At 37.3% G+C, this 26,777-nt stretch overlaps 1 protein-coding gene across 1 annotated transcript; it reads right to left on the reverse strand.

The window, feature by feature from the left end:
• On the reverse strand, positions 1-26,320 carry xpnpep2 (X-prolyl aminopeptidase (aminopeptidase P) 2, membrane-bound). The gene is made up of 21 exons (XM_022684304.2): positions 26,170-26,320; positions 23,888-23,955; positions 21,915-22,022; positions 21,197-21,260; positions 21,009-21,113; positions 19,870-19,956; positions 17,404-17,547; positions 16,994-17,095; positions 13,962-14,043; positions 13,654-13,855; positions 12,811-12,900; positions 11,627-11,736; positions 10,241-10,318; positions 10,064-10,135; positions 9,031-9,091; positions 8,078-8,147; positions 7,740-7,844; positions 5,393-5,452; positions 3,165-3,241; positions 2,520-2,609; positions 1-1,336 (listed from the first exon to the last, which is right to left on the reverse strand). The coding sequence occupies exons 1-21, from the start codon at positions 26,222-26,224 to the stop codon at positions 1,148-1,150; spliced, it is 2,019 nt and encodes a 672-aa protein (XP_022540025.2). The 5' UTR covers positions 26,225-26,320; the 3' UTR covers positions 1-1,147.
• Between the last annotated feature and the right edge of the window lie 457 nt (positions 26,321-26,777).

Genomic DNA, 26,777 nt, shown 5'->3' on the forward strand with positions numbered 1-26,777 from the left:
TGAAGAGGAAGATAAAAGCATATTTTAATAAATTATCCTTCGTCAGAGTGTAAGATTTGACTTTGTACACAATATATTAAAAATATATAAACACATTCACCATACAGACACACAACACTGCAGCACTGAAAAGTAATTTATGTCATAATTATCTTAAAATAATCCATTGCAATATATTTAGTTTTAACAGTTCAACAGTCATCAAACGAGTGTGCTGAGAAAAATGAAATATTTATATAGTAATTTGTCTGGGCAGTAAGTATTAATATATACACTGAGGTGAAAAAAGTATTTATTTTATTTTTACTAACATTTTTCAGATGATCAAACTTTAACTTTATTAGCAGACAAAGATATCCTGAGTAAATATAAAAAGCAGTTTTTAAAGGATGATTTCATTTATTAAGGGAAAAAAAAAAAAAAAAGAAATCACAAAAATCAAGATAAATAAACAGACGTGATTAACATAAACTGAACTTGGGAGAATCAAGGACAGAGAACAAAACAAGGAGCAACCATAACAGACGTGAAAACGTACAAGACCAGACACTGGAACACTGAAACAAATGGGCTATTTAAACACATGGAACAGGAACAGGAAACATGAAACACCTGGGACAGGCAACGAGGGGGCGGGGTTACAAAGGAACAGGCGGGAACACTGAGGCTGAGACGTGGAAGGAGATAATGCAGAAACAAAACTGAGCCAAAAATACAAGGAAATTAGAAAAACACATGTGACAACAGAGTTATAAGGTTCAGGGGTCAAATACACAATTCACGTAGAAACAGGTTGGTTTGAATAGATATTTTTTCTTTATAAATAAAAGTATCATCATTTAAAAGTGCTTTTTATATTTACTCAGGTCTGATATTAAAATGTGTCTGAAAAATGTAGGTATTATAAAAAATGTAAAAACGTAAGAAATCTGTTTATTTCACAGCACTGTATGTTTATTTACTATTTTAATTTCATTATTCCCTGCTTCAGAAGGTGGAATTCAGCATGTTCAGCCTTACATCGTCCACAGTGGGCAGTGGTATGATCTGATCAGTGAGCTGGTCAGTACTGGAGTAGGTATAGCTGGGCTTTAGGCAGGATTTAAGGAAGCTTTGGTTTAGTGCTGAAGTTCTAGACTTCTGGATTTCACAGTAAAGATACGGGTAGGAGCAGCAGCAGCAGTGAGATGGAGGAGACGACAGCGGAGGATCCATCCTTCAGGAAGGGCTCTGTGTTTTTCATCATCCAATCATGGATCTCCGTCAGGCCCTGACTCTTCAGCTCCGGACCCACTATATTCCGGATGTCTTGGTAGTATGAATCTAACCACAGAAGCTACAGCAAACAGAAGGATCACAGTCAAACACTTTACTTAACTTAATATTTAATAATTAAAACAAATGAATTGGCCTTGATCAGTGTCCACATGATGCTACCCACAGGATGCTCTTGGCTGGATATTTCTGATTGATAAATTATTCTTCGTTCAGCAGTAAAACAATGAGGTGTTTAAAAACTCCAGCAGCACTGCTGCTGTATCTGATCCACTCATTTGTACCATTAGCACAACTAACCCACACTAACACCCCATACACCACCACTATGCTAATCAGTGCTAATCACTGCAGTGCTGAGAATAATAATGACCCACCACCCAAATAATAAAACACCACCTAAAAATGATGAGTTTCTTTGATTTTACCAAACTAAAAATCTCTGGAATATAATCAAGATGAAGATGACAAGCCATGAAACCAAACTGAACTGCTTAAATTTTTGCAGCAGGAGTAAAGGCATGAAGTTATCCAAAAGCAGTGTGTAAGACTGGTGGAGGAGAACATGATGCCAAGATGCATGAAAACTGTGATTAAATACCAGGTTTATTCCACCAAATATTGATTTCTGAACTCTTAAAACTTTATGAATGTGAACTAGTTTTCTTTGCATTATTTGAGGTCTAAAAAGTTCTGCATCTTTTTTATGTTTTTTATATTATTTCAGCCATTTCTTATTTTGTGCAAATAAATGCTCTAAATGACAATATTTTTATTTGGAATTTGGGAGAAATGTTGTCTGTAGTTTATAGAATAAAACAACAATGTTCATTTTACTCAAACATAAACCTATAAATAGCAAAATCAGAGAAACTGATACAGAAATTGAAGTGCTCATTTTTTCCAAAGTTGCAAAAGAATAGAAACTGATGCATTATATACTGATTAACACCCTACAAAACATGCATCAGTTACTATGACACTCATTCTGACTCTGCACTGTAGCATTATTCCGTTATAACATGTATAACACTAGATTGTAGTGTATAATTACATGATCAGGAAATATATGAGTAAACAAGAGCCAGTGCTCAGCTAAGCAAATTAACACATGCATCACAGGCAGCACTCTAGAGCAGATTCGCTTGAGATGTGTTACTGGGGAAGGATGACGAGAGGGACTTTCAAAGGAAATTGACTCTAATTATCACACAGCATCGCTACGCTTCACCTCGCTTCATTACCTGTTCAAGACTGAGAATCGAGGTGTTAATCAGCTTTCTGTCGTACGGGACCAGTGACACCGTTTCAAACGTCAGGTAGTTATTACCATACTGAAAAACAAGATAAAAACACAGTCAGGTTTAGATCTTAAAATAATCTGCATTTTTTCTATGTAACCTTTATGGGCCAGATCTTACATCATAGCGCATGGCGACTGGGAGCTATGCACACTTTTACATCATCAATAAACAAAATAATAACACGATAAATAACATTATTTTACATGAACAACAATAGAGGTCATTGTGATATTACTTTTGCTAGTGTTTGCTAATTCATGAGTGGAGTTAAATGACCTGGTGAAGTGAACGAGCTTTGGAGAGTTGGACACATCCAGGTAGCTGTGCCATTAAAATAGCAATCTGCCAAAGTCAGAGCTCACCTGGCTCTTAAAAGGAATGGTAAGGGACACATTGATTGATTTATTGCATGTCACACCCAAACACACCCATTATTTATAAACAGAATTAGTACATGCCTTTTGCATGTTTGTAGCTGTGCCTAAGCTGTACTTTTCCCGTCGTTACGATAGCAAAGACACACCAACATGCCCTAAATCAAGCTGCACAGTGGGGCACTATGTGTTTTCTATTAGCTTTGCGTACCTTTGTCGTAGCTGGTACAGTCAGAGCAACATCCTCAATTCTGATCCCAAAATCATTCTCCTTGTAGTATCCAGGCTCTATAAAAAAGACGAAAACAATTTTTTAATAAAAAAGACGAAAACATTTTTATAACTGCTTATAGTCCGAAACGCATTCTTTTCACTTTCATTTGACATTTTAGCTCCTTTCCCAATAACATGCTCATGTGAAGTCTGTATAGAAGCCAAACTGGGATCCAGAAGGTTTGGTCCATGTTTTCCATGTTGATTCTACATAAACAGTTTATATGGCCTTGATGAGCTGTTATGTTATGTATGTGTATATTATATATATATATATATATATATATATATATATATATATATATATATATATATATATATATATATGTATGTTAGCTGTGGTAACACCATATTGTACAACCAACATGCTTTTCTGGTGCTGACATGATGGTGGTGTATGAGGTGTCAGTGTGTGTTGTACTGGTGGTACGAGTGGATTAGATACTGCAGCAGTGCTGCTGGAGTTTTTAAACACTGTGTTTGATCACTCATTGTAGACTCTAGAATGTACTCTAGGCCCTATGTAAGATTAAGGTGGGCTGTAATAATGGTGCCTATTTGTGGACCCACCTGGAATCTACCTGAATGTGGGACCCAGTTGGGCTTTCCAAATTCCATCTTAAAAAAAAATCCACCTTAATCTCACATCGCCTTTGTAGGTCACTGTGTGCAGTTTATGTCCCAGATGTGGCCTGTGTTTAAACCCATCACTACCATCCATATACAAGGCCCCACATGGGCATGTTATCTGGGTCCACTGTTGGTTTGTAGCTTTTGTACTTTTTTGTGGCTTTTTTTAAGAGTCAACTAAACTTACAATACATTTATTTATTCATTAAACACATTAGTTTAGTTCATGCAGCAAAGCAAAATGTTGAATCTGTGCTTTAATAATTTACTCACAGAATGACTAAACTGAGCTTGAATATTTATTTTACTTTTATTTGTTTGTACTATTTTTCCTATAATAAACTCCCTCTATAACCTGCAATGCTCCCAACATGAGGATAATAGTGAAGACAAGCACAAGCCTCCCCCAATAAATGTGAAGTAATGCTCCGCCTATCCAGCATCCTTATGCAGACAACATTCTCAGAGGAAAGTGCTGGATCCCCAGCTTTTATAGGCTTACATAGTCTGCCTTTTTCACTTAAATCCCTGAAAACACTTACTCACAGAGTTGTCCAAAGGTTGTACTGTTAATGTTTTATTAACAATGATGTCACATCATTATTAGGTAATACTGTCTCTTACTATTGTAGTCACAATACTACTGTTTGACAATGTTTCAAAACTTCGATCATGTTCAATTACTCATTATCTGACAAAATCTGAAAAAAAAACTATATTTTGAAATATTGTGCAAATATTTCAATGTTATGATGTTTTTGTGGGCACCAAAACAACATTCTCTCTAAACACATTCAAAACACATCATTCATTGTCACAACGTTGTGACAAATTATGTCAAATTATGTGTACCTGTTATGTTACAAATTATGTTTACCAACAGCACCAGATGACATATCTCTCCAAACCATCACTGATCATCAGTAAATTTTACATTTAATTTAAAGTAAATCAAGGGAGCAGAGTCTGGAGGAAGAGTGGAGAGACACACAGTCCAAACTGCTCGAGGTCTAGAGTGAAGTTTCCACCAATCAGTGATGGTTTGGAGAGACATGTCATCTGCTGGTGTTGATCCACTGTGTTTTATTATCAAGTCTAAAGTCAGTGCAGTTTTGTTTTCCCACAAAATCTTACAGCACTTCATGCTTCCCTCTGCTACTGACAACTTTTATGGAGATGCAGATTTCATTTTCCAGCAGGACTTGGCACACTGCCAACACTGCCTAAAGTACTAATTGGTCTTATATAATATTCAAATTTTCTGAGACACTGATTTTTGAGTTTTCATTGGCTGTAAGTCAATACACTAGTATTCAGATTTAGCAGATACTGATACAGATCAGGCTACAAAAAATCTAATAGATATTAAGCAAATATTGCATAACCATGAGCTCTAAAAAAATCAATTACAGTTACCCTACTATTAAGGTTTAAGTGTAACTTCTGATTTGTGTTATATCAAATTCAAGCTATTTATTAAACTAACAACCCTGAGCTTTAAAAAAGCTTCACAACCCAAGAGATGATCTGCCCTACCGATAGACGTGAACATGCCCTCCTGGAATGGAATATTATTGGACTGAAAGCCAACAGGCCCTGTAAGGAAGAACATAAGAAACAAACAATGCATGAGAGCCAAGGCGTGAGGACAGAAACAGCTTAGAGAAACACGGAACATCCTTATTTTAATTTTTGGAAAGGATAAAAATAACTGACCCAATTGCTATTTAACTGTTTCATACAGAAGCCCATTCCCGTCACCTAAAAAAAATCCAGCACATTTTTTTCAACTTTTAAACTGCTATCTGATAATTATAAGAAAGTAAGTCATTATTTTTGAGATAGTAAATCATTATTTTGAGATACTATCTCAATATTCTGAGATAGTAAGCCATTATTTTGAGATAGTAAGTCATTAGTTTGAGATATTAAGTCATTATTTTCAGATACTCTCTCATTATTTTGTGATAAGTCATTATTGAGTGATAGTAAGTCATTATTTTGAGATATTAAGTCATTATTTTCAGATACTGTCTCATTATTTTCAGATATTCTCTCATTATTTTGTGATAAGTCATTATTTTGTGATAGTAAGTCATTATTTCAAAAAGAAAAAAAGGAAAAAGGAAGCACACTTGCTATCTCCAAATAATGACTTAGTATCTCAAAATAATGAAATAGCAGTTTGCTTAATAATAATTTTAGATAGCGGGAATGGGCTTCCATAGTTTCATGGAATATCAACACAATGACCCTTTAAATCTCGGATGAACCTTTGAATAGAGCACATTTTTAGTTATTTATTCTAATTCAGCCCATTTTTCTACCCAATCCGACTAAGTCCATGTTTCATATCGTAGCTGTCCAATGAAAAACAAGTACCTCCAAAACAGTAACTTTACAGGAGACTTTCAATGAAAGTCAATGAAAAAACAGTTTATTTCAGGTCATTCTGAAGTATTTCTATTGGTCCGTTCACCATGAAATTTTAACACAGTTTAAGGGATCATTTGTCTGTTCAAATTATGTATTAAACTAAAAATTGACAAAAATGGATACTTGTTTTTCATTGGACAGTGATGATATGAAGTCCCCTATCACTAGTAATGGCTCCAACACTAGGAGGGGGAAGACCAGCACATGCCTCCTCTGATACATGTGAAGCCATACAGATTTCAATCTCTAACACATCAGAAGACAGCAAAGCCCATTATGTTGTGCTCTCTCTCTCTCAGACTCTGGCTGCTGATGCTAAAGCTGCATGATCCAGGATTCAAACTAAATTATCTCATTAAAGGTGTTAAATCTGAATTTGACTATCTCTAACAGCAGAGGAAGGTTAGATTAAAATAACTCCACTAGAGGTCACTGCGATATGAACTTATTATTGTATCTTAATGCCAAAAAGAAAACATTTCCTATGAATGCTGTATTTTTATTGTAGGAACAATTTATTGTAAGGGTTTAATAAAATTAGTAATAATTAATTATGTCTTTTTATTGTCAAATAATAATTAGTTAACCATTTAACAATGTATTTTAATTTAAGCACTGTTTGTGAACCGTATTGTACAATGTTACCAGTAACACACCATTAATGCATTTATAATACATTATATATCATACATAATCCCTAATAATGACCGCCATAATGGAGGATTGTGTTATAACTAACTTTTGGTTTTAGTGACATATATAACACATTGTAAAGTATAAGCATGTGACTTTATAAAGACTTATGAAAGTTTAATAATGAAGTATGAGTATGCATATTTCTTTTATGAAGAGATATATAACAGAATTACAAAACTCTTCGTAATGAAATATAATGCTCTTTACATAAATTCATTAAGCATTGTATCAACCTAGGTTTTATGAACTTATGACAAAGAGCCATCTGAAACATTTGGTAAAGTGTACATTTCAGAAACTGTTGTGTCTTAATTAAAAAAATACATATTTGTATTCCAAATAAAAATGGTCATTTAGAGCATTTATTTATTTATAAACTGAGCTTTCAGACCTCAAATAATGCAAAGAAAACAAGTTCATATTCATAAAGTTTTAAGAGTTCAGAAATCAATATTTGGTGAAATATAATAACTCAGGTTTTTAACCACAGTTTTCATGCATCTTGGCATCATGTTCTCCTCCACCAGTCTAACACACTGCTTTTGGATTACGTTATTTCACTCCTGGTGCAAAAATTCAAGCAGTTCAGTTTGGTGGTTTGATGGCTTGTGATCATCCATCTTCCTCTTGATTATATTCCAGAGGTTTTCAATTTGGGAAAATCAAAGAAACGTATTATTTTTAGGTGGTCTCTGTATATGTAAGAAAATTCATACTTTAGGAAATTAAAGGGTTAAGACAGAAGTCTTACATTCGTGAACTCCAAAGTAGTTTCCCACGCCGTGACCTGTACCATGACCGTAATTCAGGCCAACCTCCCACAATGCTCTGCGGCCGAGCATCTCGATGTTGACACCTTAAAAAAACACAACAACAAGGAGAAAAGCGCTGATGATGAACGTGTTTCTGAAACTGCTTTTAGGTCAGCGTGAAAACTGCTGACGAGAGGGAGACCTCTTGTGGGAGAACAGCAACAGGCTGGGTGGAAGTGTCAGTGAAAAGTGTGTGTGTGTGTGTGTGTGTGTGTGTGTGTGTGTGTGTGTGAATATACTAAAAAGACGTGTAAAAAAAAAACACAGAGAGACCTACCTCTGGTCCCAGCTGGAAATATGGTCCTCGAAATTTCAATATTTCCCATCAGCACTCTTGTGAAAGCCTCCTATTAAGTAAAAATATTTTAAATTGCTATTAAGTATTGAACATGCAGTAGTTTACTTTAAATCCACTTTACATACTCTACACTGTAAAACCTGAGGAGTTAAATTAACTCAAATAGTTTGAGAAAACCAATCGGCTTAAATATATAAGAGACCATTAAGGAAGATATTCTCTGCAGTAACTCATAACATGATCAGGATGTATCATCCGATATTAAGGAATCGTGTTGGGTTTCAGCACTGGCAGTTCTTGTAGGCGGAGCTTCAGACAGTATTTTCTTATTTGACCTGTACAATATGTTACGGTAATCTCTGTGGGATGTATTTGTCCACAGGCATTTATCCAGTTCCATTTCCACACACCGGGTTGCCAGGTATAGAACACAACAGCAATCAACAGTGTGCTGCAGCTTTGGAAATGGGAAAGCTGGCTATTTTTCTGTTGAACAGGTAATCACTGAGCTTCAGTAAGGTTCACTAGCCAAAGACCATAACCATAATTGTTTCACACAATCACTTGCATTTATTACTGATTGTTCCTTTAAGTTAACTTGAATAATTAAAATGTAAATAAATAAGTAAACTAAGAAACACAATACACTTGATAAGAAGAATAACTGAAATGTACTCTATTTAAGTTGACATTACTCTGTGGGAACGGGGAACTTAAAGACTTAAAAAATGGTCAAATACTGGTTATTGAAGTCATAATTCTGAATAGCAAAGTAGCAACAGTAGCATTCAGCCAATCCTACCAGCAGAGAGAAGGGTGTGAGTTGTATTTATCAAAATTGCCATAATGGAAAAAAACAAGTGTGTATCTACACTATTCATTTTTTAGCTTTAGCAATCTTAAAAGTTTTCCATTATGATGTTAATTTGTACCTTCTGTCTGTCGGTGGGTTTACCCCAGTGCACGGTGCGGGTAATATCAGTGGTACCATCACTGAAAAAAATAAAAAGTCAATTTATAGGTAAAGTCAGTGTTTTTTAACTTTTATTACATTTTTTCCCCAATTTACCTGAGCAAATAAACTTACAATGTTCTTGGAGGAAAGTGCTGGATCCCCAGCTCAGATACATCAGCTAACAGACGCCTGTGCTAACCAGAGGCTTGTTTCATGAAAGCGATTTGCGATTTTTTCCTCTCACAGTTTGCAATTTCACTAAAAAATATAGCTCTCAAATCAGCTGACTTTCTGCGACTATATATATTATCTATGACTTTAATCAGAACAAAATTTAGCTTTTTCCATCCAAATCATGTTTTGCATTTCTTTTGATATACCGTAATTTCACATAAATAATTAACCATTTATTAAAATCTGCACTTAAAACCATATTGTTAAACATAATATAACAATGCAATGTGAATATGTAAGTAGGAAAAAAGCAAGGTTTACTTTAAATTTGATTGTAATCAAATTCATGTGACATTTAGTACAAAATTAGCTTGTGCCGTGACAAGAAATACATTTTATTCTCTCTAGCATGTAGAACATGATTGTTCTTCTAGTGATTTGATTGGTAAAAAGTAATTACAGCTCATATTAAGACGTTAATGTGCGTGTACTTGCGTTGTTTGCAAATGAAGTGTGTAAATGATCAGAGTGGCTGATTGCGAGTGAAACTGCGATTTGAGCCCATTGTCCATTGCGATTTGTTTGTGAAACGCTCAATAAAAGGCGGCAGAAAATCATTGCAATGTTGCAACATTAGTGAAACGAGCCCCAGCATCACAATAGGAGTGATGAGGGAAGAGAGAGCGCCACCTACTGTACCCACACTGAGAGAGCATGGCCAATTTGGTGCTCTCTCTCAGACTCTGGCTGCTGATGGCGAACCTGGTAAGTGAGTCTGTTTTGCCAATAGAGACTCAATGGATAAAATAGAAAGAACACATTACTGCTATACTCACAGGTACTGTCCTCCTGAGTCCACCAGATACATCTCATCCACGCTCAGCTTTCTGGAGGTTTCACTAGATGGGCTGAAATTTTAGGGCAGAAGCACAAAAAAGGTGGAATTCTGTTTAGATGCTTAAGGGAAGACAGTATAAATGAATATGGTATATAAAGTATATTGGTTTATATACCTGTAATGAGCGAGAGCTGCATTTGGTCCACTGGCAGAGATGGTCTCAAAGCTCGGTCCCCTGCTGTACTGTTGCTTGCTGACAAAACACAGATGCAGACAGGCATTATAAATCAGTAATCACTGTATTTAGATAATAATGGACTATGCTATACAATTAACTAAGTTGTAAGTATTTATTTATTTAGTATAGTCGATTGTGGGCGCCAAGTGGTCCAGCGGTCTAAATTGCTGTCACTATGATTGGGAGATCACTGGTTTGAATCCCTGTCATGTAGCTTGCTATCAGCTGCCAGAGCCCTGCGAGAGCACAATTGGCCTTGCTCTCTCTGGGTAGGCTGTGATGCTACTCGGCAATGCTGCATAAGCAGCAGTTGGAAAAGAGGTGGTGGCTGACTTTACATGTATCAGAGGAGGCATGTGCTGGTCTTCACCCTCCTTATGTTCTGGCATCACCAATGATGGGGGGATATACAGCTGAGTAGCTGTTGAATAGGTGGGACAATTGACCAGATTAATAGGGAGAAAAATGGGACAAAATTAGAAAAATAAAGAAATCTATATTATGTTGTGAGGTGTTATCTTATGAGGAAGGTTGAACAGTGGGTAAAAGTACATTTTGTATCCATTAGTAGGAGTTGGAATGAGGCCTGGTATAGTAGATTCCAGATTTATGGGTCATTTAATTTCTGAATTTACAAAGTATGCATTTAACATTTCTCGATCCACAGTGTCATGTGTGTACTGGGAATACAGTCCCAGTCAAAAGTTTGGATACACCCTGAATTCAGTGTTTTTTTAAATTATTTTAAAATGTTCTGCATTGTAGATTACTACTAAAACCATATAAACTATAAAGAAATAAACATTTTGGAATTATTTAATAGAATATGGTTCATATTTTAAAATCTATTTTAAAAACCCTTTAGCTTTTTTCATATTATGCTAAAACTACTCAACTAAGTAAAGAGAATAAATAATATTAAGAAATGAAGGTCAATCAAAATGATAAATTCTGAAAAAGTATCCTCAAGTGCAGTCACAAAGACCGTCAAAAATGTTATGATTAAACTGGCTCTCATTAGGGCTGTCCCAGGGAAGGAAGAGCAAGAGTTCCTCTGTTGCACAGGATAAGTTAATCAGAGTTACCAGCCTCAGAAACCACAAGAGCACCTAAATGCTTCTTCACAGAGTGTTTTGGTTTGTCTAACACTTAAGTTACTACATGATTCCTTATGTGTTCCTTCATAGTCTGGATCACTTTAGAATTAATTTACATATGTAGGAAATTCAAATAAATAAAATAAATACAAGCCATTAAATGGGCAACTAGACAGTATGAAATGAAATGAGCGTCTTCATGTTGATCTGAGGTCATGTTTCCTACCTGCGACACTCATTGACGAATTCTGCCGCAGTGAGCTCTGTCTCCCTGCCCTCAGGCACGGATCTCTCCAGGTGATGTAGGAGCTGCATGACTGCTACTGCGTCCCTTATCTACGGAAAAAAAACGTAAACACACTCAACACCACCATATCTGATTCACTATAAAACAACATGTATGACCCAATGAGCTGCCAGCCTGAGGTGCTTTAATCAAACGCACAATTAACTCTGTTCAGATGCTCGGCTCATCTTCAAAAGGAAAATGGAGTTTTGTCTTTTAAAGATAAATGTTTAGTAAAAAGGTTCTGATGGAATATAAAATACAAGCCATCTATATCAGAGACTGTAAAAAAAGATGGACGCCGTGTCGCCGTTCCCATTCATTCAATAAAAATGAAGCCAAAATCTTCCGCCATGTTGGAGATCCTGACACCCGATTCTACGCAGTAGAGACCAGAGGAGGGAGAAAAACTGTGGAGAGATAGCCTACTCATTTGAATAACCCCACCCCCGAGGGCTGCCTCTCGGTCACAGACTGCAGAGTGGGGCGGAGCGGAGCTGATGGTCTGTTAATGGTCCCGCCCATAACCAGCCCTTTTACAATAACCACACCTTTTTTGAATAGAGCTTAATAACATTTTAAAATATGAATTCTGTGGGGATATAAAAATGTAACAATATAAGCAGAGGTTACACTAGCTGCTGCATTTAAATAAAGGAGGTAGAATTACAGTATATTAGAAAAAAAATGTGATTGAAAGTTGTCTGTTTTGCCATTGAAACCTATGGGTAATGGGTGGGGTTACACAGCTTTCTGAAACCAAACAGCAGGGGGCGCCTGACCTGTGGTGGCTTCACTTTTGAGAGACGATGTTCTGTCCAGCTATATACAGTACAGTCTATGATCTATATCAATAAAAAGATTAAGTATGCAGTATAATAGAGGTTGTGTGATAAGTCAGGCTGCGGCGGCCAGGCTGAAAGGAGTCTCCTGATTTGGTTTTATGGGATAATAAAACTCAGTATACTGAATACTCAATAACTCAGAGATAATGATGGGTCTTGATTGTTCTCTCTGCAGTGTGTGTGTGTGTGTGTGTGTGTGTGTGTGTGTGTGTGTGTCAGGTGTATGAGAGTGCCAAATTCCATAATGTGACATAAGGAGTGATTGATTGTGTTCCTTACATGAGCGGCTTTAAGAATCTTCCTCTCAGTCTGGTCTTTCACTGCTTTAGTGGTCAGTACTGGAGAGTAGGTGCTCTCTAGAAGTTTCTCCTGGAAGAGAAAAAGCAGTTTATAATCTCAGTTTTCTGAAACCCTAACAGGTGTAGAAAGTTTTATCTGGGGAGGTGGAGTATGTTTAGGAATATAATGCTAGCGCTAGACTGAGGAACCCTGAGTGTTCCAGTAACCCAGGGTGCTATCAGTCAACTATACTCTCCTCTGAACAGCTAAAGAGCTAGCGCTGCAGTTAGCATCTAATGCTAATGCTGCTGCAGCCTTTGTGCTGGAGAAACGTCATTGAAAACTCACCCGTATAACTCTGTACTTCAGCAGAGTGTCTTTACTGCTCCTTTATACCTGACTGGTAGAATTCATACATACAGTGCACTGGATAAGGCACAGTGTTGATTTTTGGGAAAATGAAAGGATTTTAGGTGTGCCTAGTAATCTTTTACTACAGGACGTCTGTAAAATGTATGCCTGATTTGCACAGAATAAGTAATTGCAGAATTCGCAAATACTTTAGAATCAGAAATCTGCAAATCTGTAACCTTAAGCTAAAATATTTTTTTTCCCTCCATAATAGACTGTTGGTGGGGTTTAAGATAGCAATGAGCATTCCAAACACAACTTGCACAAGATGTATGATAGGTCCCTGAGAGTCCTTTAGGTTCTTATTTGTCTTTTATGGTGGCTTCTCTCAGGCCACTCTAGAGTAAAGCCAAGACCAGTGTTGTCTGGGGATCCAGGGGGAATGTAAAAGTAGCGTAAACATGATGTAACTGCTATAGAGTCAGGTCTTACCTCTGGGGTGATGAGCTCGTACAGGGCCTGGTTAGTGTACTCTGTGCCCACCCACACCCTCACCCCCGCCTCCTCCAGGTACTTCATCAGGTGACTGCGGACCGAGTCGTACTGGAGCAGCTGAACGCAGTAGGAATCGCTGCAGGACGAGTTCAGGTACGTCCTCAGCTCCTCCGTCACTCTCTCAGTGTGCACAAACAGCCTGAGCACGAGGAGAGAGAGGGACGGTGGTCATAATGATTTGGTCTGAGCAGATCATAGAGAGGTCTTTAGAAGAAGAAGTACGAAAAGGGAAATGGAGAACTTGCCAGATCTTATCAAACGTCAGCAGTGTGTAGGAGTAGAAGAAGGGGTTAAAGGGAATGTCGTTTCCACGCAGGTTAAACAGCCCTGAAACCATAAAAAACACCTTTACAATCAAATACTGTGATTTAAAAGACACACACTAATGGATACACATTGTAGATTATTCAAAATACCTAAATGAAAACCAAATATTCAGTACTTACTTTGACTATAGATTTTATTTATAAGACTTCAAACTACATAGAAATTCTACACTGCCTAGCTAAAAAAAAAATCACCACCAAAAAAAAGGTCACACACTCTAATATTTGGTTGAACTGCCTTTATCTTTGATTGCTGGACACATTCACTGTGGCATTGTCTCAATAATCTTCTGCAATGTCACAAGATTTATTTCAATCCAGTGTTGCATTAATTCATTTTTCTCCAAGATCTTGCAGCAGCATTGATGATGGTAGAGTCTGACCACTGCACAAAGCAGCTCTTCTCCATCCAGCACATCCCAAAGATTTGAGAGGTTAAGGTTAAGGTTAAGATTAAGGAAAGGTTAAGATCTGGACTCTGTGGTGAACTCTCTCTCAATCCATGTGTGAAAATGATGATCTCATGCTCCCTGAACCCTGAACTCTTTCACAATTCCAGCACCATGAATACTGATATTGTTATCTTGGAATATACCCGTGTCACCAGGGAAGAAAAAAATGTATTGATGGAATAACCTGGTCTATATTCAGTATATTCAGGTAGTCAGCTGACCTCATTCTTTCAGCACATACTGTTGCTGAACCTAAACCTGCAGACCAACTGCAGCACCAACCAACCCCACATCATTTACTTACTTACATCCAGGTGGAGACTTTTTTAGGTCAGTCAGGGTATTTCCCTTGGTTAATCACAATTATTTTCACTTGCACGCATATGTTCACCCTGTCGCAGTTAGTTGCATGACAGAATGAACAATGACAGGGTAGACGACTTAATTAAAAACAGTTGCAGACATGCTGAATTGTTCTTTGATTTCCTAAAATTGCTTAAAAATGTACTGCGACAGAGTGAACAGCTTAAGCTTTACCCATTTAAGCTCAGTATAGAGAATACTAGAAACACTAAGGGAAATTAATATTATTATTTGCTAAACAGTGTGAAGGTTGTCGATGTCAATGATGTACCAAATGTAACTTTCTTAAAAGGGCAGGGTCATCCCAAGGTAACAACGTGGATGGGAACTGTTGGTTTACATTTAAATAGCTTGATATTTTTGTAAAAACAGCCAAAATAATAACGTATCTCTAAAATAATAAGCAATCTTCAAAACTTAAAAAACTATGCTGTGAAACGAAAAAGATGACACATTGATTATTGATATATTTAATTCATTAACTGTAAAGGCTCACCCAGAGGAAGAATTTAACCCAGGTCTTAATGTTCAATACCTTATAACTGAGTGAGCTAATATTTAGTAGTAGTAAACAGGACCCAAGGACAGAGTAGTAAAAACTGAGAGCAGATTGGTTTAAACTGAAAATAAATCTGGGTGATTTGGGATTTCGACACAGGTCCTTTATTGCTAGAAGTGCTCTACCACTCGTCTATTAAAGCAAGTGTGTTTGAGACTTGCTATGACTGGCTTAAAATGGGTAGGCCATAAAGGAAGGGGAAAAACAAAAAGACCACTCCTAATGTGTTTTTTTTGTGGGAATAAACAAAAGAGTGAACTTCGAAAAACAAAACAGCTTTTCCAAAAGAACAAAAGGCAAGGAAACAGGCAAAAGGTGGGAAACAGAAAGATGGAAGAAGAAAGCAGAGCCTTCCTTTTAGAGAGAGACACACTTAATGTTTGTAAAGTTTTTTTTCTTTCTTGTTGTAAAGATAAAAAGAATAAGAGATAAAAGGAACTCAAGGGCTTGAGAAATAGAAATATATAAACAGCCACTGGCTGTCCACACGCTCTCTCACACACACAAACACAGAAACAGAGGCCTGTGTTTCTCCCTCTTTTAAAAGCAGGGCACAGGTGTTGCTAGTTGGGCTTGATTGCCTCCAGAAGCCACTCATTGTCTCCCTCTGTTGGCCGGAGGCTGCCTAGCTCTGGGCCCTTATATTAACACTAGAATGGATAAAGCTACGTTTTTTTGGAAAGGGAAACTGGGCTCTCAAATCAACTGTGAGGAACTTAATCCCAAGTGTTATACTAATGACCCACAGCACATCTACATTCTTGGAACTGTAGTGCTAAAATTTGTCCATTTGTAAGTGTAAAATGCGTTTTTTGGACTAAAGCAACTGTATCAGGCAAGACAGCTGCAGGAAACATACCAGACAAAATGAGTAATGAATAAATCTATTTAACTTTCTCAAAATGTGACTCAAACAAACAGTAAAATACAATCATATAGGTTTGATGTCAACTGATGGTTTGACACCTCAAAAGTTCAGTAAAGAAAGTGATCATATTTTGCTCTTTTCCATGATTAAAATCAGAGAGCACTTAAAAATGATGAGTTTCTTTGATTTTACCAAATTGAAAACCTCTGTAATATAATCAAGAGGAAGATGGATGATCACAAGCCATCAAACTTTTTGAAATTTTGAACCAGGAGTGGCCAAAAGCAGTGTGTAAGACTGGTGGAGGAGAACATGATGCCAAGATTCATGAAAACGGTTATTAAAAACCAGGGTTTGTCCACCAAATATTGATTTCTGAACTCTTAAAATTATTTGAGGTCTGACAGCTCTGCATCTTTGTTGTCTATGGTTTATGGAATGAAACATCAATGTTAATTATACTCAAACATAATACCTATAAACACCCTAAGATGCTGGTGCTGGACTCCCTGTCGTGCATTTACCTAAGAAAAGTTGAATGATAGCTCTCTAATGGTTGGTAAGAAGCAAGGGTGAAGTCCTTGAGATGCTGAATTTTAGCAATCCTAGTGTTAACTAGTCCCTATTGTGCTAAAGTGTCTATGTAAAAGCAGAGGAAACAATGAATGGATAGATATGGATAGAGATGACCTCCCCAATCATTTCTTACATGCTGTTTCATCCAGAGCTGACAGCAGCAGAGCTGTAGGGTTGTACGGGTTGTCCATCATCTGCCCGCGTATCTGATCCACCTTGTTCTGCCAGGTCCTCTCTGTTGACCCATGTGCAAAATATATGGACAGAAAGATACACAAACACACAGAGAGAGAGACTTATGAATCCACAAGTGAATGAACTTTACAACCACTCCATTACCTCACTTTCCATTCAGAGTGGAGTAAATACAGCAACTACAATAGCCCTGATCCTTACAGCCATCTGCCGTTCTTATTACTTTAAGTAATAATGTGTATATTATGGGAGCTTTATGGCCGTGTTTGTGATGAGCCCAGGCCGGTGTGTTTGCAGGTATTTATCAGTGTGCTGATAAATGGATGGTGATAGGAGGCTCTCACACACCGATGAAGTCGTCCGGTAAGCGGGTGAGGTTATCAGGAGGGAGAGGCGGCCGCTCGGCCCAGATTTTATCCACCAGGTTATCAGTGATGGAGGTAAGGATCCGTTTAGCTGGAGCCAGCTTGGTGTTGTAGGCAGCAAATGTGTCTGTATTGACAAAGAGCAGTGAGCCAATACTGAATTTAGTAGGTAGTTGCCCATAGCTAGTGGATCAGCATACACCAATCAAGCATAACATTATGACCACTTCCTTGATTTTACAACCATTATCTGTTTTATCAGCTCCAACTATCATATAGGAGCACTCTGTAATTATTATAGGTTCTATTATAGGATCTGTTTTCCTGAATACTCCATTTTTCTCCTTTCACCATGTTCTTTAATGGTCAGGAACCCATAGGATAGACCACCACAGAGGGTCATTCTCAACTAGTGTTGTAGTACTTGAGTCCGGTCTCAGTCTCAAGAGCATCCAATCAAAGTACCTTTCATTTTAAATAGTCTGACGTTAAGTTAAATGTCCTTTTTTTACCGTTTCGCTGAATTTATACTCTTTCGTTAGGTGAATCATCGTGAATGTGTATGCAGAACTTTCTAAAAGAAAAAACATTCAATAGAATGTAATGTTTGCCATATTTCGGTAACAGAGACCTCAGAGACCACAACTAATTTTTCCAGACATCTAGAAATAAAGAACTAGGAGAGGTTAGTGCAAACTAGCGAGATAACTAACATTAGCAGTGAGCTATAGGGGTGTGACGAGACACTAATATCACGAGAACGAGACGAGACGAGATTTAAAAATAATTTTAAAGAAAACCTCAAAAATGAAAAATGGCTTTAAAACTAGAGTTTTATTTGACAAAATCATATAACGCAAACTTAACAGACTTGTTTTCTCTCACACATTGATTCTATAAGAAATAGAAATAAGAATAAGAATACAAAATAAAAATAAAACTTTTCTAGGTCTTATATAGAGCAAACAATAAGTGAAAACCACAACCAGTTGTATTAAGCCTATGGTTTGTGTTTTTGTCTCTTAAATCTCTTGTAATTTAACTATGCATAACCATAACCAGTCATATTAAGACTATGTTTGAAGTGAAACAGAGACAGAACATGTTTTTAAATACAGTACAGAGTTAAGGGATTAGTACAGCTGTCTATAAAACAGTCACGTGTAGGATTTACTTTCAGTATTTATATATATTTTGTGTTTTGTTGGTCACTCTGTTACCGTTTATTGTTTCCACTGGAGTCAAAATGCAGCCGGAGATACAATTTAAAAAGGAGGTATGCACTAAAGGGGGCGCCAAATCCCGCTTAAATAGTCCACACTAAACAATTTTTTTTCCCGCGAGACAGGTTAAAGCTTGACGAGAAATATCGTCATGTTTAATCTCGCGAGATCTCGTGCCACGAGATCTCGTCACACCCCTAGTGAGCTAGCGATGCTTAATGCTTGCGACGAGCTAGCTAACCTGGGATAGAATTACCGTTATCAATGAGCTAGCTAACATTATGACGAGCTTGCTAACCTTACGGCAAGCTAGCTAACCTTAGCAACGAGCTAGCTAACCTTAGCAACAAGCTTGCTAACCTTAGCAACAGTGTTCTCAAGTCTCACGATTTAAGCGTGTGACACACGCACCTCAGCGTGTTCACACGCTCACACGCCACACATGGTCTTTCTCACGCTTGCCAATCCATCGGCTGTATATTATAATGTACTCTCGTTGAGCCAATCAAAATATAGATCACTCTGTTGTTAGGCAGACCTAGTCAAAGAGGGTGGAGTTTCAACCAGAGTGTCAGGCGCGAAGAACTGTCCGATTCGAAGTTCTGAAACACACATTGGTGAACAACTGAAGGAGAACGACAGCAAAATTGGTTTAGAGGGCAAATACTTAGGGGATGGGTTGGTTTGAATAGATTTTTCCCTTAAGAATTAAAATTATTGTTTAAAAAAAGCTTTTTTATATTCACTCAGGTTATCTTTGCCTAGGGTTAGGGTTAGGGTTAGGGTTAAAAAACAAAAATCAGCGTTAAAAAACAAAATCAGAAGAAATCAATAGTGGAGCAAATATTTTTTCACTGTACTGTAGAGTGGACAGTGAGAGATTAAACACAGTGTTTAAAAACTCCAGCAGTACTGCTGTATCTGATCCACTCACTGTATAACCAGCACAACACAACACTAACACCTCATACACCACCACCATGCTAATCAGTGCTAATCTGATTATCTGACTATAAAGTATACAGAGAAACAGATAAAGAACTACGGTGTAGGGATAAACAATAATGGGTGCAGCAACAAGGACATGGTCATAATGTTATGCTAGATTCGTGTAAATCCATAAAAAAACATTATTATGAATCAATAATCGAGTATACTCTAGAGGAGTCTGATTAAATAAAGATTTGTATGAAAGAGAAATAGAGAGAGTGTTTGATGATACTCACCTACAGAGAAGAGGAATGGATCAATGCCCACCTGATCTCCTTCATTGACCTCTCTGATGAGCCAGTTGGTGATGCTGGTGATAGAGACTGTGTTCCAGTACAGTAAAATCAAACTCATTATTACAGATCATGTTTCTTTCTTAATGTGTGTATTACATCTAGTTCAAGTTACATATTAATATTGTTAACACTAATGCTTAAGAAATATCATAGAGACATTTTAGTATAGATAGTAGTATAGATAATATAGTTGAGACATTATTTTACTTGAGACAGTATCACTTAAAAGAAGGACATTTTTTAAAAATGTTTTGCATTGTAGATTAATCCTAAAGTCATCCAAACTATGAAAAAAAAAACATATAGAATTATTTAGTAAACAAAAAAGTGTTTTATATTGTACATTTTACAAAGTCCGTTTTATGAAGTAGAGTCACCTGTAATTCAGACTTTCAGTTAACAGCTGTGCTGAACTCATCAAGAGTTAATTACTTGAATTTATTGTCTCTTAAAGTGTTTGAGAGCATCAGTTGTAAAGTAGTGAAGAGGTAGAGTTACAGGTATACAGTGAATAGTGAATATTTGAGTAATGTTCTAATTCAGATTATGAGAAGCAACAACTACTCAATTTAATAAAGAAAAAAAAAGACTTTAAAAAAGAAAGATTAGTCAATCCAAAACATTTCACAAACTTTGAAAGTATTCTCAAGTGCAGTCACTGAAAGACCAGTAAAAATGTTAGGATGATGAAACTGGCACTCATCAGGAGCGACCCAGCAAAAGAAGAGCAAGAGTTTCCTCTGTTGTACAGGATAAATTATTAGAGTTACCAGCCTCAGAAACCATAAGTTAACAGCTCCCAAGATAAGATTACTCTGGTTTGTTTAAGACTTTTAAGTTACTACATGATTCCTTATGTGTTCCTTCATAGTCTGAATCACTTTAGTATTAAATTTACAATATAGGAAAGTACTTATAATTACTTATAAGTACTTATAACTCACATGTACTTATAATTAAGGTTACCTTATTGTTAGTTCTTATTATATTAGGATTTACACAGGAGTACCTGGAATTTTAAAGCTAATTTTATGTTTCTGAAACACAGCTTTTGTTCTATACGTCTATGTTATACTTGCCATCTCGTTCCAGGGCCCAGCTGCAGTCCATCTGGCGCTCTGCCTGAACCCAGTAGCGGCTGTCAGTCCACAACACAGCTTTATCCTGCGTCACAACTGCAGTGCCTTCACAGCAAACAGAACATTACTGTTCATATGATGTTTATTTTCCTTTATGAAAGACAACAAAATAAAATAAAAAAACTCACCTGCAGAGCCAGTGAAACCAGTCATCCAGGCCAGCCTGGCATCACGCGGGGCAATGTACTCACTCTGCAGGTAAATAACCAAAAACACTTATGGTAATTCATGAGGAAGAACAGAGGAGGGGGAGAAACAAGAAAAGAAAAGGAAAGGCAAAGAAAAAGTGAATACAGAAAGGAAAAGAACTAAAAGAGAGACTCCTAGTGGTCTATGATCAGGAGATCGAAGGTTTGAATCCTGTTCATGTAGCTTGCAATCAGCTGCCGGAGCCCTGAGAGAGCACAATTGGCCTTGCTCTCTCTGGGTGGGTACAGTAAATGGCGCTCTACTGCGCTCTATCTTTCCCCTCATCACTCCTAGGGTGATGTGGATCAGCACAAGGCTGCATCTGTGAGCTGATGTATCAGAACTGTGTTGCAGCTCTTTCCTCCTAGCGTTAGCGCTGTGATGCTACTCGGTAATGCTACAGCATCAGCAGCAGCTCAATAAGAGGCGGAGTCTGACTGCACATGTATCAGAGGAGGCATGTGCTAGTCTTTACTCTCCTGTTGTTGGGGGCATCACTAGTGATTGGAGGAGTCCTAAAGAGTGGGTTGGGTAATTGGCCTTGTAAATTGGGGAGAAAATGTGGAAAAAAAAAGAAAAACAGCTGGAAGAAGAAAATGAATTGAAAGGAACTATAGGTAAAAAAAGAGGATGAGGAAAGGGGAGGAGTTTTGTTACCAGGTGTGCGTCTGTGGCAGGTATGATGTAGGCGGAGATGTTGGGTTTCATGGATGCTCTCAGCTGAAACAACCTCAGAGTTGTGTTTACAGCAGTCGGGGGGAGGTACTGCCAAACAAATACACATTATAATGACTTAATATTTAAGGTTTTTAAAGTTGTCCCAAATAAAAGAACTATGTTATACTAAAAACCTCATTAACTTTCAGATTTCAGTTCCTTTTTCTTCATTTTCTACCATGAAGAGTTGGATGCTGGAGTGGGTGGATGCCGGAGTTTTAGGATGCCTCCATGTCTATGTTACCTTCTGGCTCTCTCCCTTTAGTTAGACCATTTTATACAGAATTATATTTAGATTCATTAGATAATCACACTCTAATAATATTTCCTATTTACTATTCTTCATAAAACCAGTCAAAAATAAATTCCACCTTTTTGCCTTCCTCCTAAGGAGGGTCAACCAGTTATTAAATACAAAGGCTCACATACTTTTTCTACCCTCACTGTGAATGTTAACATGTTGTGTTCAATAAAACCATGCAAACATATATGTTTTGTGTGATATTAATTTAAGCAGACTGTGTTTGTCTATTGTTGTGACGTAGATGAAGATCAGAACACATTTAATGACCAATTTTTGCAGAAATCCAAGTAATCCCAAAGGGTTCACATAGTTTTTCTACCAACTGTATTATGATACTGTAAGCCAGGGGTGTCTATACTTCTTTTGTTGGAGGCCAGAAGGAGAAATATATTTGAAGTCACGGGCCACACTATGTAATAAAACAAATAATGAAATATACCACTTTAAATAATACTTTTTTCCTGATTATTTCATTTACACAACATTTTACTTGACTCACTATCTTTATCTTTGACAGTGTTGTGTAAACTAAGATTTTTCAAATTGATGTTTAATTTCATGATGTCTCTTAATATTAAACTCCTTACCCTGCGTTCACACTGGAAAGCGACAAAGCGACAGGCGACCATTCATTTCCTATGGCAGGGCGCGATTTGTCGCCGCGACACGCGAGAGGCGACAAGTGACAAAGCGACAGAGCGACAAGCGACACGGAGATGAATTTTTCTCAACTTTATGCAAATGAGTTATGACGCGGTGAAGCGACATTCTAACCCAATTGGCTCCTAGCTTTTCTTTGGACCAATCACAAACAAGGCGGTTCGACGTCCTCAAGCTCCTGCTCTCTGAATTTCTAGTTTCTTTCCCGGTTCTTTCTGTTGAACGGGGTGGACCCACATCAGTCTGTGGGAACGGCTGCGTTTCCAGCGCAGTTAAATCACAGAAACGCACAAGAGTCCAGCAAGTTTGGGAGTTATAGCTGGAGAATAAAGTGGCCAAGTGATTCCTTTTTTGTGCCTTTTTTCTTGTCGGAGGCTGGACCATGATAAACGCGGGCGTTGAGCTTGACACGCCCACAAGCGACAAACGCTGGGCGACACAAGCGACTCGTCGCGTTCCAGTGTGAACGCAGGGTTAATTACGGCAACTTTTAGACTCTTTTGCCCCGTTTTTCTGCTCTAGAAATGCGCACTCTCTCCGACTCTTTGGCCCGTTTCTGACACCTAGCGTTCAAACTTTGAATCTCACATTATAAAAACCTGCTTAACAGCGGGCCAACTTTCATTCTATTTCTAAAATACCTCGCGGGCCGCTCCAAAAAGGAAACGGGCCGCAAATGTCCCGCGGGCCGTAGTTTGGACACCCCTGCTGTAAGCAGAGTGATATATTGTGAATTTTTTCAATCAAATTTTACTGTCATAAAGTTTCATATTATGAAACACATCATCATATGCATACAATCTGAAGGAGGGAACTACTAAAAGGCTGATTTAGGTCTGGATGCTGTAATAAAGTGATCCATGGATATATATATATATATATATATATATATATATATATATATATATATATATATATAGAGAGAGAGAAAGAGAGAGAGAGAGAGTACCGGTGGCACTATAGAGCAGTTTCTCTCGCTGCCCGCTCCTCCATCAGCATGGACTCCATACTGTTCTCCTGTAATGAAACAAGAAAAAACACGCCTTAGAGACAACACAACACTGTCAAATTATTTTTTTCAGGTGATTTCAGGATTTCAGGATTTCTAAGGATTTAGAGAGTCCAAACTGATGACATGTTCTTCTGCTTGACTGGCATTAAAATCTGAAGACACATCAGCTCATTTATGATCATACCAAACATAAAATGTGCTTAAAATCAGCAAAATAAAAGAGACACAGCATAATGGGAACCCTGGTTGGATTAATAGGTTTTAAACGTGAAATCATGATGATGGGAGTGTGCTACACACTGGAAACCACTCGAAAAATAACTTGATGTCAGGCCTGATTATCTGTTAATGCATTGATCATATTTCTGACAAACTGAGATGTTTTGTTCTGCAGTAACCAGATTATCAACTATGTACAGACTGCCTTTTTTTTTTACACCTCTTTTGAGACACTTGTTTTTTAACCCTCCTGTTATGTTCATTTTTCAGGAACAGCAATGGTGCATGTTTAACTATCCTTACAAGCAGTGTAAATATTTCATTAATAACTCCATTGCTAATTATTCTATCAATATATAGTGCAGTGGTGTTCCTTACCTCAAACAGGAAGTGATTCAATTAGGATTTTTCACTCGTTTTTCATAAAAAAATGTTTAAACTTTTTTTAAAATGTTTCACTACTTTTTAAAGTCCAACATATACAACACAATAACTTTACATAACACTGAAACATAACATTGCAATGTTGTTTTAGTTTTAGTTTTTGCAGGGGTGATTGTTGCAAATATGTGAGATGAACCATTTTCATATTATATGTTGATTACACTGATTAAGGCAAGCAGAAGAAGTTTTATACTGAAAAAATACTTTTAACTATATTTTTCCCAGATCTTCAAACTTTAAAACAGGATAATCCAGTCTTCTCTGTGGGGAATCAATTCCATAAAGTTCCACAAGCACATATTTTCTGTTCTAATTAATGAAATGTCAATATAAATAAACAAATAACTATAAATATATGGTAATTTTGTACTTAAACATTTCATTCACAGTTTACCCTACACTCTGCTATTCCACTACTGCTTGGTATGTCAGTGTACTCTTAACCATAGCCAAGTGTGTAGACTTATTACTTATTACGGTTAACTGCAATCTGACCCTGTATGATCACCCAGTGGCCTGCAGTCTCACCCTGACAGCTGCAGAGTTACTCCCAGTTATTCATTACCCACAGACAGACCCACCACAGACAACCAACACAACTACAACAGAAAACACCCAACTCAACACTCAGTCTAGCACATATATATATATATATAAAGATACCACTTAAAAATTATGAGTTTCTTGGATTTTTGCAAATCGAAAACCTCTGGAATATAATCAAGAGAAAGATGTATGATCCATCAAGCCATCAAACCAAGCTGAACTGCTTGAATTTTTGCACCAGGAGTAAAGCAGCATAAAGTTATCCAAAAGCAGTGTGTAAGACTGGTGGAGGACAACAGGATGCCAAGATGCATGAAAACTGTGATTAAAAAACAGGTTTATTCCACCAAATATTGATTTCTGAACTCAAAAAACTTTATGAATATGAACTTGAAAGCTCTGCATCGGTTTTTTTTTCTGTGAATAAATGCTCTAATTGATAATATTTCTATTTGGAAATTGGGAGACATGTTTTCTGTAGTTTATAGAATAAAACAACAATGTTTATTTTACTCAAACATAAACCTATAAATAGCAAAACCAGAGAAACTGATTCAGAAACGGCAAATATGCACAAATATGACAAATATGACAAATATGCACAAATATGACAAATATGACAAATATGCACAAATATGACAAATATGACAAATATGCACAAATATGACAAATATGACAAATATGACAAATATGCACAAAAATGTCAGTCTAGTAAATAAACCTCCGCCGCCAGCCTGCGCACCAATTAGCTGTGAGTGGAGGTGGTGGATAAACCCTGTGCCTAATGGCATGCAAATATATTTCCTTGAATAAAGCAGCAGAAATGGCACAAACAACAACAGATGGCAAATTTGAATGGAGCCTTAATGAGAGGAAGCCTTATCTATACAGTGCAGGACTCATTACACCATTACATTACACCAGCATGTCATACAAACAAATACAAAATAAAGAAATAAATAAACATCTATTTTTTCCATTATAATTATAATTTTTTTTTTTTTTTTTACCTTTAAGAGCCACAAGACAAGACAAGAGAGCCAGGATCCACCCAGGGAAGGTCATTTTAGACCATCTGCTCCAAGCAAATCCACACACAGTGAGGCAGCGGGGCAGGTGTGTGTGTGTGTGGCACTGTGTGTGTGTATGTGTCTATATCTGTCACTATCAGTGCTCGGGGGCGTCCTCTGATCAGAATAAGACGCAATAGATGAGGGGGCGGAACTTGGGCTCCTTGCTCTTGCAATAAAAAGCGTGCTCACTCAGGAAGGAAGGAAGAAAGGAAGGTGAGAATGTGTTTCTCTTTCTCTCTCTCTCTCTCTCTCTCTCTCTCTTTTTTATATCTCTCTCGCCCAATTTAATGGTGCCCTCACCCTGGTGGCTTAGCTAAAGCATCTGCAAGTCACCATGTGAATTCCGGTCAGGCACTCTTGTTACATTAAACAGGCAGGCGAAGGCTCCCGCACTCTACCACACATGCCCCGTACCCTCACCCTCACCCTCACTCCTACACTCATTCAGCAGAGCTCAGAGATTAATGTGTGAACCCGGTGACACTGCTGCCTCTGTAATCACCTCAGCACATCTGATAAGATTTAGATGTCAGTTTTTTTTATAG

This window comes from Astyanax mexicanus, chromosome 10 (assembly GCF_023375975.1).
Source record: "Astyanax mexicanus isolate ESR-SI-001 chromosome 10, AstMex3_surface, whole genome shotgun sequence".
NCBI lineage: Eukaryota > Metazoa > Chordata > Actinopteri > Characiformes > Acestrorhamphidae > Astyanax > Astyanax mexicanus.